Below are 15,971 nucleotides of genomic sequence, written 5' to 3' on the forward strand. Positions count from 1 at the left end.
TGAAATCAACACGTACACAACCTCATATGCACCCATATTCCCCTTTCCGCATCATGGCGCTTGTCCTGCGTTTTCTGTGGGTAGTTTGTTGTCACACAAGCGGTAGTACCGCTCGTGACCACGGTAGTACCGCTGGGCGTTACCATTGCTTGGGGGTTCTTGTTTGTGCAACTTTGTGTTGCCTCGATTTAATTCGTGACACTTGCACGGTAGTAGGGCTCGGGCGGTACTTCCACTTATTACTGTCGTGGCCAGTACCGCTTACAGTAATCCTGGCGTGCAACTTTCTATCTCCACTTTGCCCTAAGCGGTAGTATCGCTTTGGGCCAATCTTTGAAAAAGACCAATCAACACGCAGCACGCCCCTTTGAAAATGGCCATGGAAAAACAAGAGATAATTACAGCTGCAGTACATAAACTTTCGGCTTGTTAACGGATTCATACAAAAACAAAAAAAAACCCAGAAAAATGGTACAGTAACTATGATGCGGATTCATTAAGGGCAAAAACGCACTTAAAGTTGCCACATGGGCTGCCACGCATACCTGGATCGTCCTGATGTGTGAAGGCCATTTTTGCTGATAACCCCTGAAGTATCTCTGAATTATCCCAACTGATCTGGGGATTGAAGCAGTTTCAGCACCTAAGTTCTTTTCACTGAAGCAAGTTGGCATCTACAGGTGAATGAAATCTCCACACAGGAGGATATAGAAGCAGCAACACAAATACATAACTCAGCAGGATATAGATAGCAGCAACACAAATACATAGATAGCAGCAGGATATAGATAGCAGTCTGTAACATGAACAAAACTGTAGTAGTAAGCTCCCCTAATTAGCATCTAGACTGATGCACAACACCAAATGCCAGCAAGTTAGTCTTTCCATATAGAGGAACTGCAATACGTAACCAGCCTGCAAATAGTAGTTTTTGGCAAAAGCAATCTGGACAGTTAAAGACTGCAGTCTGTAGCCACAAGTGCCATTACCAGTACAAAATACTAATTCCTCCTGCAAGCTTCTAGTTCATGTATGAACTGGGACATTTTTGCAGTTCAGAGATGAACTAATTGAACAAAGCAGTGATGAACTAATTGTCTGGAGTCCTAGGGGCATTCTGGGTCAGTGGAATCTCTTCATTCAAGTTTGGAATTGGTCCAAACATTAGCTGCCACAGAGGATAATCTTCCACTCTTCTCCCTCCTTCAGCTCCTCTTCCAGCAGCTGCTCCAGCTCCAGTTCCAGCAGCTACTCCAGCTCCAGCTGCTGCTTGTGCTCCAGCTCCAGTTCCAGCAGTTGCTCCAACTCCAGTTTCAGCTTCTGCTCCAGCTCTTGGTCTTGCTCTTTCTCCAGTCCTTCCACCTGCAGCTCCTCTTGCTCTTGCTCTTCCACCTCCTCTTGTTTTTTTCTTTGCTCTTCCTGCATTGGCACTTGTTCCTGCCTCCTCTTCATTTGCGAAGTGTAGTAAATTCAGCAAATGGACTAACTATTGTTTCTAATTTTTGTAAAGTTTAGTGAAGTTTCATTGCACTTGTTTCTGGCTCACCTGCATTTGGTTTCACTTCCTGTGCTGCTCTTCTTTTGCCTCTGCTTGCCATTGTAGTTCTTCCTCTAATAGTTGCAGTTGTATTTGTTCTTCTTTGGGGGATCAAATCCCTGGCATCAATTACAAAAGTTGATTCCTCTGGTAGAGGTCCAGGTGGTACCATCCTTGTCACATGAGCCCTCTCCTAGATTATGTACCCAACATTCAGTATAACATTCAGTGTGAAATACAGGTAAACTAAGTAAAATACAGTGTTAATACCTCTTCTCCCATTGTGTACACCATGCTGCTCCTATCATTGACTGGGTCCAGCCTATGGTTGTTGTTCTGGGTCAGTATATCCTGCACATGATAATTAGGTCAGTCCAAAAAAGGAATTAAGTGCATTCAAAAAGGAATTAAGTGCATTCAAAAAGGATTTAAGTGCATTAAGTGCATTAACCTGAAGAATTTCTGGACATGCAAATTCATCATCCACTTCAACTTCTGGCTCCTACATTTGCCTTTCAATGTATTTACCATGACCCCTTTTGTTATGGTCACCTTTTCCACAAACTGAGCAGTGCATAGTCACCCCATTCTTATTGAGATAAATTGTGCCATCTTTCTTCTTCTTCTCTTCTGGAGTTTTCCTCCTTTTGTGGCTGGTCTTCCCATGACCTTAGTAAACACAGGGGGTGGATGTCAATACCATTGAGCTTCTCACAGTGGGCCCTATCTCTAAGAGGCATGATTTTGTGACCATAGGCTTTCAAATAGGTGTCAATGGTGTAACATTTGTGCACCAGCTCTTTAGGGTCAATCCTCTCAGTCCTACAAACTGCTATAGCATGTGCATTCAAGGTAAGTTTGTTGACCTTGCAATGGCCCAGAGCAGGTTTTTTAGTGTTTCCCCTTTGAAAAGCTTGTGAAAGTTCTGGTATAAGTGCCTCACACAAAATCTATGCTCTGCATCTGGAAAAACTTTCCCAACTGCATTTATTAAACCCTGAAAATTGGCAGAAAGTCACACATAAAAACACAAGACATATGAAATTTGTAGAGAGCACAACATTACAAGAGGTACCATTACCTTCTGCTTGTCACTCATGATAGTATATGGGCATGTGTTGATAATGTTGAGATCATTCTTAAGTGTTGTCAAGAACCATTCCCATGTATAAGTAGATTCCACTTCTACTAATCCCATGGCAATAGGAAATATGCAATCATTTGGGTCTATGCCCACTGCTGTTAGTAGCTGGCCTTTGTATCTACTCTTCAAGTGGCAACCATCAACAAATATTATAGGCCTACATCCATTTAGAAAGCCTCTCTTGCAAGCATCATAGGACCAGTACAGTGATGACAAATGGTCTTTTGGCACAACATCATCTGTCTCCTTGACCTTGGTAGTTCTCACAATAAATTTGCTCCCAGGGTTGCACCTTCTCAATTCTTGTCCATAGTCCCATAGCTGCTTATATTGTTCTGATTCATCTCCATGGATGATATCAAGTGCTGCCTTTCTAGCTCTTCCTAGTTTCATTTTGTTGGGCATCAACTTGAACTCTCTCTGCACTTTATTCCCAAATGTAGTGAGATCCATTTTTTGGTTGTCTCTAAACTCATCAATGAATTTCTGTGTAAGCATCTTAACTGTCAGACACTTAGAATCAAAGTGTTTCTGACATGTGTGATTGCCATTGTACTGCTTTATTACAATGCTTCCAGTCCTATTGTCTTTTGAAGCTTTAAGTACACAAGGGCATCCCTGAGAACAAATAGCATTAAGCCTCTCACTCTCATTTCTTACTTTGGAAATTTTAACTCTGTTCCTCACAGTGTAGGCATCAAGTGCCATCCTCAACTCCTTCATCTCACCAAACACAAGCCCTACCCTGAACACTGGATTGTTCATGTCAACTTCTGGATTGTAGGCCCTAAATCTGTAGTTGAGCTTCTCAAGTTCTGCTTTAGAAAGGTTGAGATCATCATCATCCAAAAGGTCATCCTCTGGTATATATCCTTCCTGCTCATTGTTATCACCAAGTGCTGCATCTATATTCTCAGTGAATATATCATCATCCATGTCTTCCACATCATAGTCACTCTCATCAAAATCAGAATCAGTTTCCTCTACATGCTCCTCTTCCTCTCTCTCCTCTCCTTGCTCTACATGTTCATCTTCATCTCTCTCCTCTCCTTGCTCTACATCTGCATCTGCTCTTCCCTCTCCATGCTCTTCTTCACTTCTGCCCTCTCCATTCTCTTCTTCACTTCTGCCCTCTTCCTCTCCCCCTTCAGCTCCTCTTGAAATAATTACATCTGGCAGAGGGGGGCCATCTTTGTTCACATCTTCATAAAATCTTCTGATCTTGTTCTCCTCATCAACTATCACCAGCAGAGTCTTAGCTTCCTTACTTGCATTGACCATAGCAGCAATAACCTCTTCACTATTTACACAAACAAGACCATCAACAATGTCCTTGTCTGGCAAGCACTAGTATACTTGCAAATCAGGAAAACCATGCGAGTAATCCAACATGTCCAAACAGTACTTCACCATTGAGAGTGACCATGTGTCTGCATGACAGTAATCAAAGGTTGCAATCGTGCTGTAAAGGTAGGATCTATTCATTCCTTCACCAATGAATATGCCATTATGCTCAAACTCTACTGAGAACAAAAGACTTTCTTCGCCTGAGGTAACTGAAAAAATGAAAAGCAATATTCAGACAGGAAACAAAGCACATATGTAGGAAAAAATGAAAAGCAATATTCAGACTTAGATAGGAAACAGAGCACATATGTAGGAAAAAATGAAAAGCAATATTCCATTTCCATGAAGCAAAGTAAGTTAAACCAAGAATAAATTACTGTGATATATTTCCCCTGTTCAAAACTGAGAGGCAAATGGAGCACTTCTAATCACAGTAATTTAGAAAGAAACAGGGTCAGAACAGGGGTCAATATTCAGACTTAGACAGAAACAGGGTCTGTTGTTATGACCCCTTTTTCTGTGCCCTCGTGTCGCACACTCGACGCAATCCGAGTCTCCAGGCCGTACCGCAACGTTCGATGGGAGACATCAATTCCTAATAATGACGTGGAGATGTCGAGGGAAGATGTATTGCAGATACCAGATTAAAGTGACTGGATACGGTTCATGGCGATTGTAGCTGTAGAATTCTTCAGACAAGGTGTTGGTTTCTTCAGGTATGTTCAGAGAACTACTGTAGTATAATAATTTGTAAAAATGATCACTTGTCAAATGTAAGCTTAAGCTAAATAATCAGTAGCAAGGAAGCTCACTCATTTGGTTTTAACTGAAAGTAATCAGTTTTTTGTTTACTAGTCACCCTGCTTGAAGAAACAAAACATCAACACCAAAATTGTGTCTAAATCAAACTGAAAGCAGGGGCATAGGCAGCAGATCAAACAGCTAGTGAAACGATTCGACAAAACCCGGTTGCTCAATGCACTCCGTCGGGTCAGGACAGAAAGACCAATCGAAATGGAAGTGTTCAGGTTTTTTCTGAAACGCAAAGTGTTCAGGTTTACTGTGTTAGCTAAAGTGAACCCAGATTTTGGCCGGTTCTCAAATTTGACAAAGAGAAACCACTATTATGGTGAATTCCGTCAAAACCGGAATAACACACAGTGAAACAGAGTTAACTCAAGTTTACAACAGTTAAGCTTCATTGCCACTGTTAACTGAAGTTAAACAGAGTTAACTAAAGTCTAATTCTTCAGACAAGTTGTCTAATTCTTCAAACAAGTTGTCGATTTCTTCAGGTAATGTTCAGAGAAAGGAAGCTCACATGATTGAAATATACGAAAGGAAAGAGCCACAAGCTAGCATATTTCTTCAGGTAATGTTCAGAGACAGGAAGCTCACATGAATAACATCATTCAGACTTGTATTTATGAGATCAAGCAAATCAACATCGGTCTGCTGAAAGGACGTGGATGTCGCCTAGAGGGGGGGGTGAATAGGCGCTTTAAAATAATTAAGGTTTAGGCTTGAACAAATGCGGAATAAAACTAACGTTTAATATGTCAAGCACAAAACCTCAAACAACTAGGCTCACCTATGTGCACCAACAACTTATGCTAAGCAAGATAAACAACTAAGTGATAGCAAGATATATGACAAGAGACAATATGGCTATCACAAAGTAAAGTGCATAAGTAAAGGGTTCGGGTAAGAGATAACCGAGGTACACGGAGACGATGATGTATCCCGAAGTTCACACCCTTGCGGATGCTAATCTCCGTTGGAGCGGTGTGGAGGCACAATGCTCCCCAAGATGCCACTAAGGCCACCGTAATCTCCTCACACCCTCGCACAATGCAAGATGCCGTGATTCCACTAAGGGACCCTTGAGGGCGGTCACCGAACCCGTACAAATGGCAAACCTTGGGGGCGGTTACCGAACCCGTTCACGTGGCAACCCTTGGGGGCGGTTACCGGTACCCATACAAATTGCTCGGGGCAATCTCCACAACCTAATTGGAGACCCCGACGCTTTCCCGGAGCTTCACACCACAATGATTGAGCTCCGAGACACCACCAAGCTTCTAGGACGCCAAAGCATCCACGAAGAACAATATCTAGGGTACTAAGTACCAAAGGTAATAAGCTTCTCAACCTTCACTTCCACGTATCACCGTGGAGAACTCAAATCGATGCAACCAATGCAATGGCAAGAACACACGAAGTGGTCAAGTCCCTCACACTCAAATCCCTCCACAACAACGAAAGCTATGGAGAAATATGAGAGGAAGAACAAGGAGCTCACAAAGAACTCCAAGATCAAGATCCAAGGGGTTCCCTTCACATAGAGGAGAAAGTGATTGGTGGAGATGTGGATCTAGATCTCCTCTCTCTTTTCCCTCAAGAACAAGCAAGAATCATTGGAGGGATTGAGAGTAAGCAAGCTCTAAGAATGTTAACAATGCAGGTAGAACAAGAGCTCAACGAATGGATGAGGCCAAGGGGGAAGAAGACCCCCTTTATATAGTGGGGGAACAAATCAGACCGTTACCCCCACTTACAGCCCGAGCCCAGCGGTACTACCGCTGGCTGCAGCGGTACTACCGCTGGCACTCCAGCGGTACTACCGCTGACCAGGGGGGTACTACCGCCAGCTAGCGGTACTACCGCTGGCTGCAGCGGTACTACCGCTCGTCCCAGCGGTACTACCGCTGGGCCCCTCGTAGTGCAAAGGCACTACCACCGCCAAGAAAGTCTTCGCAAAAAGGTCCGACGCAGTACAACCGCAAAGATGACGGTACTAAAAACTTGGAGCGGTACTACCGCTGGCCAGGGGCGGTACTACCGCCAGCTCTAGCGGTACTATCGCTAGGGCCAGCGGTACTACCGCTCGCCACTGAAACAGCCATAACTTTCGCATACGAGCTCCGAATCGAGCAAACCCAAGCTTGTTGGATTCAGGACGACAAGAGCTATCCAAACAGCGATTGGAAATCTTAAGACCATGCAGGTATGAAAATGCCAATGATATAGAGATGTGAGTCATCTATGAATGAAAAACCGGCAAAAACTCCAACATCGAAAACATCATAGTAGATGCATATGGACTCCGTTTTCGATGAACTCGAGCTTGTCACGAAGATGACCATAAGCTCTAAAACTCACAAAGAGAAACACCAAACAAGAACCAAGAAGTATGATGCAAGGATGCAAATGGTTTGAGCTCTCAATGAAAGATACGATCAAGCTACTCACTTGAGAGCCCCCCTTGATAGTACAACAATCTATCCTAAACAAAAAACCTATCAAGGGCAAACCTATACCTTGCACATCGTCCTCTTGAGCTAGATGATGATGATCTTGGCTTCCTCAAGATGGACCACCTTTCTTGATTGCGTTGGCTTGATGAAGATTAGTTGATTGCTCCCCCATACTCACTATGGGTGAGCCACTCTTCAGCATATCTTCACAAGTCCATTGCCACCACAATGGACGACAAGCTTCAAGCATGATATCTTCGTGCTGATCCACTTGAGCTTGCACATCGCAATCTTGATGACGATCACAACTTGACGTCATACTTCATGGGTTGTATGAGATCTTCTCTTTGACCAAGCCCATGGAAACACACCTAACCTGTCACGCCCAAGATGCGACCCTATCCTCAATTTGGCACGAGGGCCTCGTCAGGGATAGAAGCGCATCTCGTCGTGTCGCAAGAATGGATATCGTTACAAGTACATGTACTGAAAAGAAGAGATATATATATATATATAGAGTTGGCTTACACTCGCCACAAGCTACATCAGAGTCACATCAGTACATTACATATTCATCAAGAGTAAGAGCAGGGTCCGACTACGGACGAAAACAAACGACAAAAGAAGAACGACGTCCATCCTTGCTATCCCAGGCTGCCGGCCCGGAACCCATCCTAGATCGATGAAGAAGAAGAAGAAGCAACTCCAAATGAACAATCAACGCGCTCGCGTCGAGTAACTTTTACCTATACCTTCAACTGGTGTTGTAGTGATCTGTGAGCCACAGGGGACTCAACAATCTCATTTCCAAATGTATCAGGACTAGCAAAGCTTAATGGGTAAGGTATGGTTAAGTGGTGAGGTTGCAGTAGCGGCTAAGCATATATTTGGTGGCTAAACTTACGAGTACAAGAAATGAGAGGGGGAAGATCTACGCACAGCGGACGTGAACTACGGATGATCAAATGAATGATCCTGAAACACCTACCTACGTCAGACATAACCCCACCGTGTCCTCGATCGAAGAAAGAACTCACGAAAGAGACAGTCACGGTTACGCACACAGTTGGCATATTTTAATTACGTTAACTTCAAGTTATCTAGAACCAGTGTTAAACAAAGCTTCCACGTTGCTACATAACCGCGGGCACGGCTTTCCGAAAGATTTAACCCTGCAGGGGTGCTCCAACTAGTCCATCACAAATTACCACAAGCCGCATAGAAATCCTCAATCACGAAGCTCGCGATCTCGTCGGATTCCCTAGTGGAAAACCTCAACCCTGAGATTACCCAAAGCATCACCGGAATCCCGATGCACAAGATATCTCGTCAAAGGTAAAACTAATCCAGCAAGGCCGCCCGACGTGTCGACGATCCCGATAGGAGCCGCGTATCTCGTTCTCAGGACACGACGGATGGAACTAGCTACGGGTGCCAAACCTCGAGTTTCCCCGTGGTGGCCCCGCAGGCAGACCGTTTGGGACCAACACCATCAGCACTGGCCCCCCCTGTTTATGTAAAATTACTCCCCGGGTTCATGACGCCCTATGCAACTCAATATTAACAAAATTATTATGTTGGGCAAATGTAGAACCAATGTTGGGCCTTGCCAGACCAGCTTTAATCTAAAACGAATTATCAAGGGGGTCCCCATAACAACCCCGATCGTGTTAGGAGCGCTCGTTTATGGAACATAACACCGGTAGCCGAAACTAAGGGGGCAAAGGTGGAACAAAACATCAGGCTAGAAAGGCCGAGCCTTCCACCTTTTACCAAGTATATAGGTGCATTAAATTAAATAGCATTAAATATGGTGATATGACAAGGAACCCATGTCATCACATGGAAGCAACTACACCTACAACTAGCAACGCTAACACAGGGTTAAGCAAGCGGTAACTTAGCCAATCAGTGGTTTGCTAGGTCGAACAGGTTGAAGGTTATCATGGCATTGATGAGAGGCTGATGTTTAACATGTGGTAGGCAACAATACATAATCGATAGAAGCGATAAAACTAGCATGGCAATGATAGTAATGGTATCTAGGGAAATGATCATCTTGCCTGAGATCCCGCTTGGAAGAAGAATGACTCCGTGAAGCAGACGAAGCGATGTAGTCGAACGGGTCCTCACAGTCCGGCACGCTGCGGAACTCTATCGAGACGAAGCAAACCGAAAACACAAATCAACACACGATATACACCACACGATGCAAGACACACATGATGCATGAACGATCTAATGCAAGGCATGACAATCACAACAGTCAAACACTACACATTAAGTGAAGCTCGATATGCAACGAGTTGCATATCGATGAAACTCCACATTTACCTATTTAGTACTATCCCGATTATTTACACAGCAATGTTAAATTGTTGTTAACATGGCAAGGGGTGAAGCGGTGGTCCTACATGGCATCCTAGTCGGTTAACATGTGAAACATAGACGGAGCTACGTTCAAGAGACATGCACAACAGGAAGCACTAACTACAATGATGCATGGATGCTCAATCCCTAACTATGCTCTTACTCCAACCTACAAAGGTAATCAAGTGCCACCTCATCACAAGTGACACTTCCGCGGAACTGTTCAGAACTGGAAACTAGTGTCTCCATTGGATTCCTTGGGTTCTCCTACCCCAAAACCATATATAACACTGCTATATAAGCGTGCGGAAAAACACCAGAAACAACAAAGGAAAAACAACACATGATCAAACTACTCTAGTAACATTAACAGGGGATGTTCTTGATATGCCAGACTTGGCATATTCCTCGTCTGGAATATTCCAGATTTGGAAAATCACAAAACTAAACAAAACAAAAAAATCATATAAACATCAGGGGGTCCCACTGGTCATACTCACCAGGGCCCCTAGTGGGTGTATGCAAGTGGGCCATGCCCCCACAACACACACACCTACTGCTGCACCACACACACAAGCACTGTGCTCACACACACCTAAAAGAAAATAAAATGGGGGCAGGGGGATCGAGCCCTGAACCTGGGGTACCCTATACACAACACCACACCAGCATGCTACTGCAGCGCAGCTGACCACAGATGGAAACTTAACCTAGATAAACTAACTCTACTGCTACTGCAACAGGAAATAAAAAAAAGAAATAAACAAAAGGGCGCCGACAGGATTTGATCCCGGGACCTAAGCTTGCTAGGTTGCTGGTTGACCAGCTGGGCTAGGTGGAATACTTGTGGAAAAAGAGATTCCTGTGCTAGAACAAGCAACATGCCGACCCTGAACCAAAAATCAAACCACACAGCAAGAACAGCAGGTTGTCTGGGATTCGAACCCCAGACCCAATGATTCACGCGCAGATCGGATACCAGCTAGGCTAGCAACAAGTTGTGAAAGAAAACAACGCCGATGCTTTCTATTAAGCGCACGTTCGGACTTCTACAGGAAACAAAAAACGCAGGCTCAACCTGCAGTGACGGGCGCGATGCGGGGCTCCAGTTTTTCAGGGACGAGCACAGGGCAGCGCGTGCGACTGGAGGGGCGGCTCCGAACGTCGGGGATGGGGCGCTAGGTCGCGGATCCGTCCGCAAGGCATCGGATCCAAAGGGAGTTGGGGTGGAGGTCCCATGGCAGGGTGCTCCATCGACTCCATGAGCGAACCTGAAGCTCCTGCCCATCAGAGAAGACATGGAGAGTGGGGAAGGTTAGAGAGAGAGAGGAAGGAGGGCAAGAATAAAGGAGAGGGCGCTATGAGGCCGGCCTGTCAGCAGGGTTGATGACGGGGAGACGCTGCTGGAATGTGGCTCACTGGCCAACGGTGGCGCCGGCTCATGACTGTAACAACAAGGGGCGGTGGAGCTTGGACGTTGGGCACGAAGCAGAGGACAACGGACCGCATCGGGAAGCCAGCGACGGTCACCATGGCGATGCAGAAGCTTGGGACGGGGCTCTTCCACAGAGATGTTGTTGCCTGAAGAAAGAAAGAAAAAGACAGGGGTAGATTCAGAGAAGAAATAGGGAGGGAAGAAGAAGGGGAACGGGGCGTGGGGTCACGACCTTCTCAGCCAACAGGATGGCGCGACGGCTCCGGCAGGGGAGCTCCTTCCCCGCGCTGGTAGTAGCTGCTACTGCGACGGGGCGAGGCCGGGTCATGGCAGGGGTTGGTCACCGACGTATACGGGCGTAGCGGCACAGCTAGACAGGGGGCTCCGGCAGATGGAGGCACAGGGGAGATGGGACCTGGGAGGCTCGCTGCTGCTACTGCACGCGACGCCTGCGGGGAAGCGGCGGCTGCAGGGGAGCGCTCTGTTGGGTGTGAACGCGCAACGAGGAGGAGGGGGGGTTGGTCGGGAGGAGATCCCGAGGGAGATGGTGGCGGCGGCGCTGCGGGAATTGGGGAGGGAATGGATGGGACAAGGATCCTAGATTGTGGGGGTTAGGCTAGCTTTAGGTCTAGGGTTGGTCTAAATCTACCTAGTGGTAGGTTTTATGGGCATCTGGACCTTTTGATTTAGATCGGGTGGACGAGATAATTAGGATAGGGAGCCCAATGGACAAACCGAAGACGATTTGTAGCAAAACCGGGTTGATCTGGACCCAACGGTCACGACCGCCGGCTTCCGGGTTTCGGGAGGGTTTCGGGCTAGGTTGCGCGTAGGGTCGAAGCACTGAGCAGAGGGGTTAGGCGGAGATGAGAGGGAAAACGGGCGGCGCGGCAACGCGATTTAAAACACCGGGACACGTTCGACGAATAACCGAAGACGGTGCCGCTACGGACGATCGTTCGGGTACCAGACGATCTCTGATTGCGACGAAACTTGACACACGGCCTACCTATATTAAAATACGACCGCACGTCAAGTATCAACCCAATCAGAGAAGGTTTTACGCACACTTTAAAAACAGGGTTTCGACGGTGCCGCGGACGCGTGCGTGTGCGGTCGGACTCAGAACGGACAACGACGAGGACCGACAACTACTAACGGATGCAAGTTTTGAAAACGGGCGGCAACGGGATGCCGATGTAATGCAGATGATGCGCATGATGCGATGATGATGCGACAAAAGAAAATAAACCCACGACGAAAACAGAATAGAAGGGGAATCTTCTGGAACGCCGACATCGGGGTGTCACATAACCCCCACATAGAACTCTCACGAAGACCATGGGTTAGTACACAAACACGTAATGGACAATGCTTACCATACCATGGGATCACTTGATCCCTCTCGGTACATCTTGTATGCTCTGTGTGTTGATCATCTTGATTTACTCTTTGTCTGAGATCTTGATCAACCTTGTGTCTCTATGACCATTCTATGGATAATACCTTGAATACCACCTTGGTCATCATATAAACTCCTTGAACCCAACAAATGGACTTCAAGAAGTGCCTATGGACGAATCCTATAAATATAACTTAAGGCAACCATTAGTCCATAAAAATTGTCATCAATTACCAAAACCATATATGGAGATATATGCTCTAACATCTGCCATCTAAGCCACTCTGGAAAACGGGGTCCTACTGTGCATGACTCCAAATTGATGTCCTTTAGTCTAAACCGTGGAACCTAATTTGGTTCAGTATCCATTTTCAAGCCAAAATCCACCTGGTAAAGCCAAAATCCGTCCTTCCTTCATCCTCCTACAGCAATAATCCATCCTGCGCAGCTAATCTACCACCAAAAACAACAAAATTTTCGGCCTAAAATCGGTTCCACCCCCGTGTGCAAGAGATCAAGATCCATACCGTACTCTGGAGGGAACAGCCCCGGTTCCCGAAGGAGCGGCTCCATGCCGCGTCGACCGACGGTGCCGACACCAATGCCGCCGACGGAGAAGGAGACCGAGGCAGCAGCGTCGGAGGCAGCAATGTTGGAACAGCGTCGGAGGGTTTCTGGGGCAACTGCGATTTAGACCGAGACAAAGGAACGGGGGATCTATGGAACGAGACAGAAGAACGGGGGGTTTCTTAAAAATGCGATTGTGGGCCTCCTTCCGACGTGGCTGCCGCCGCGGCGCATTTTAGACACTGTTGTCCATAAATGGTACGACGTCTTAATTACTGTACCATTTTTCTGTTTTTTTTGTACGAATCCGTTAACAAGCCGAAAGTTTATGTACTACAGCTGTAATTATCTGGAAAAACAAACCCGGACCGATCTTGATAGTACAGTACAAGATATCTAACCGAATTGGATGAGATTTACTTTTTGAAGTATTCCATCCAGCCTCCTTTTTTCCCTTTCAAACCAGATGCCATGGTAGACCGGGTGCATGGTCCTGACTCGATCGTAACAACCCACAAAACCCAGCGAGCATTGATTCCCGCGTACACCGGATCCAACAACCATTTCTCTCCAGCCATGGCCCACCGGTCATGGTCCCTGCCCACATAGACCAACCTGGCTCACGCTGGCGCCGACGGGTGGCCAGCCCACACGTGCGAAGCCCGGCCCCCGCACGTCAGCCTCCTCCCGTCCACCCACGTCCGCCCGGCCACCCTCAGCCGTCCATCCCGCCCCCTGCTCTCCCCCAGCCGTCCGATCCGGCTCCACGCCCTCCTCGTATGCCCCGCCCCCCGCCGCCTATATAATCCCGCCCTCCTCCCCCACCCCGAGCAGATAAGATCGATCGCGCACGGGGCCGAGAGGGAGAAAAAAACTAGTTCGTCGGTAGGGTTTGGTGTCGGGGGGCGGCGATGGCGATGGAGGCGAGGATGAAGGGGACGGTCAAGTGGTTCAACGACACCAAGGGGTTCGGCTTCATCTCCCCCGACGACGGCAGCGAGGACCTCTTCGTCCACCAGTCGTCGATCAAGGCTGACGGGTTCCGCTCGCTGGCCGAGGGCGAGGTCGTCGAGTTCTCCGTCTCGGAGGGCGACGACGGCCGCACCAAGGCCGTCGACGTCACCGGCCCCGACGGATCCTTCGTGCAGGGCGGCGCGGGAGGTGGGGGAGGAGGCGGGGGCGGCTTCGGATCCCGCGGCGGTGGCGGATCTCGCGGCGGGGGCGGCTTCGGCGCCCGCGGCGGGGACGGATCTGGCGGGTATGGAGGTGGGTATGGCGGCGGCGGCGGTGGTGGGTGGGGCGGTCAGAGGAGATCCGGCGGTGGAGGCGCCGGTGGGGCCTGCTTCAAGTGCGGCGAGCCTGGCCACATGGCCAGGGACTGCTCGGTCAACGGCGCCGCTGGCGGCGGCGGCGGCGGCGGCTGCTACAAGTGCGGCGAGCAAGGCCACATCGCCAGGGACTGCTTCAACGGCGGCGCCGGCGGGGGAGGAGGCGGCTACGGGGGAGGAGGAGGCGGCGGCACCTGCTACAACTGCGGCGAGCCGGGCCACATCGCCCGTGACTGCCCCACCAGCAGCGGCTTCGGCGGGGGCGGCGGCGGCGGCCGCTTCGGCGGCGGAGGAGGCGGCGGCGGCGGCGACCGCTCCTGCTACAACTGTGGCGAGCCCGGCCACATCTCCCGCGAGTGCACCAAGTGAGGGGATCTCTGCCCCTCCCGCTCTATAGACGTCGCCTAAATACCTCTCGTCTTAGTTTTGCCGATCGATCGCAGCCGCCTCGCAGCTTATTTTACCTTGCTCCCTCTCCCCCCCTTCCGTCCTTAGGGGAAGCTCGTCCGAAAGTTAAGTCAGTCAGTCAGTCCGTGTGATGGTTAATTTTGCTATGAATTGGTCCGGTACCGGTACCCGTACTCTCAGTTGATGTTTAAGGTCGTGATGATGGATTATTGTCGGTGATTTTTGTGTGTGGTGATGATGATGATGAGGAGATTGCAACAGATCTCTCTTTTTTTTTGGTTTCATCGATCAAGTAAATTGATCTCTATGCATGGTTGAATGAATTCTTTCTCTGTGTCAGGTCAGATCTCTGCTGTGTTTGTAGGACTATTATTATCTCTGTCTGTCATCCTCTTGTTAATTGATTAATAATCCAGGCGCAATCTGTAAGGTAATTAACGGATCTGCTGAGGTTTCGTTTGGGTAAAGTGAGGTTTTGTCTCTGGGTTGCGTAGTGGGGGTGGAAAGTTTTTACGATGCATCGGGGGAGAAAGCTTCGATCTTGGAGGTAAGCAGTGGTGTCAGTTCCCCCAACCATGGGGTGTCATGCCTTTGTCCGGTGCTGTTTTGGATCCACTTTCCTGTCAGCGTCTAGTGGTTGCGTTGTCTTTAAGCTAGCACTGTGTGTTTGGCTCTGCTCGTGGGAATTTCTGATGACGAATCTTTCCGGTTAATCACCTGGTCACTGTGCGTTTTGTGCTTGCACTGTCTACTTAGTAGTGCGTTTTGTGCTTAATCTAGCACTGTGTACTTAGTACTCATCTGGGGCGTGTAGACGAGGATAAATGATAGAACGTTCATGTGCAGCACAGTTGGCCGCAGAGTGTGTAATCTGGTAGTTGTATCCTGTATATTTGCCGGCCCCGCAGAGGCATGTGCCGATAACCCTGGCGGAAGCGTCGCCGTCAGGTGTCAATCCGATCTGGTGCGCGCTCTCGTGCTCCAGTTTTTACTGGCCGGTCAATGCTGCCACCCTGGCGGAGGGCACTGTGCTGCACGCCCGCCCGTGTCAGTGTCCTCCCCCGCTGCCCTTGTTGTCTATCCGAACACTGTGCGTGCTCCGTCCGTCGTCCAGATGGCGCGCCGGCGGCTCTCGGCCGTACGTTCGCACGCATGGGAGAGAGAAAGAGGACGCGA

At 48.3% G+C, this 15,971-nt stretch overlaps 1 protein-coding gene across 1 annotated transcript; it reads left to right on the forward strand.

The window, feature by feature from the left end:
• The first annotated feature begins 13,895 nt into the window (after positions 1-13,895).
• Positions 13,896-15,014, forward strand: LOC123403118 (glycine-rich protein 2-like). The gene has a single exon (XM_045097083.1). It carries the CDS (start codon positions 13,971-13,973, stop codon positions 14,754-14,756), a length of 786 nt encoding a protein of 261 aa, XP_044953018.1. The 5' UTR covers positions 13,896-13,970; the 3' UTR covers positions 14,757-15,014.
• The last annotated feature ends 957 nt before the right edge of the window (positions 15,015-15,971 follow it).

The sequence above is a fragment of the Hordeum vulgare genome, chromosome 6H (genome assembly GCF_904849725.1).
Source record: "Hordeum vulgare subsp. vulgare chromosome 6H, MorexV3_pseudomolecules_assembly, whole genome shotgun sequence".
In the NCBI taxonomy this organism is placed as follows: Eukaryota; Viridiplantae; Streptophyta; class Magnoliopsida; order Poales; family Poaceae; genus Hordeum; species Hordeum vulgare.

Coding starts and splice junctions, on each gene's coding strand:
- LOC123403118 (XM_045097083.1), top strand. CDS start 13,971: ATGGCGATGGAGGCGAGGATGAAGGGGACGGTCAAGTGGTTCAACGAC.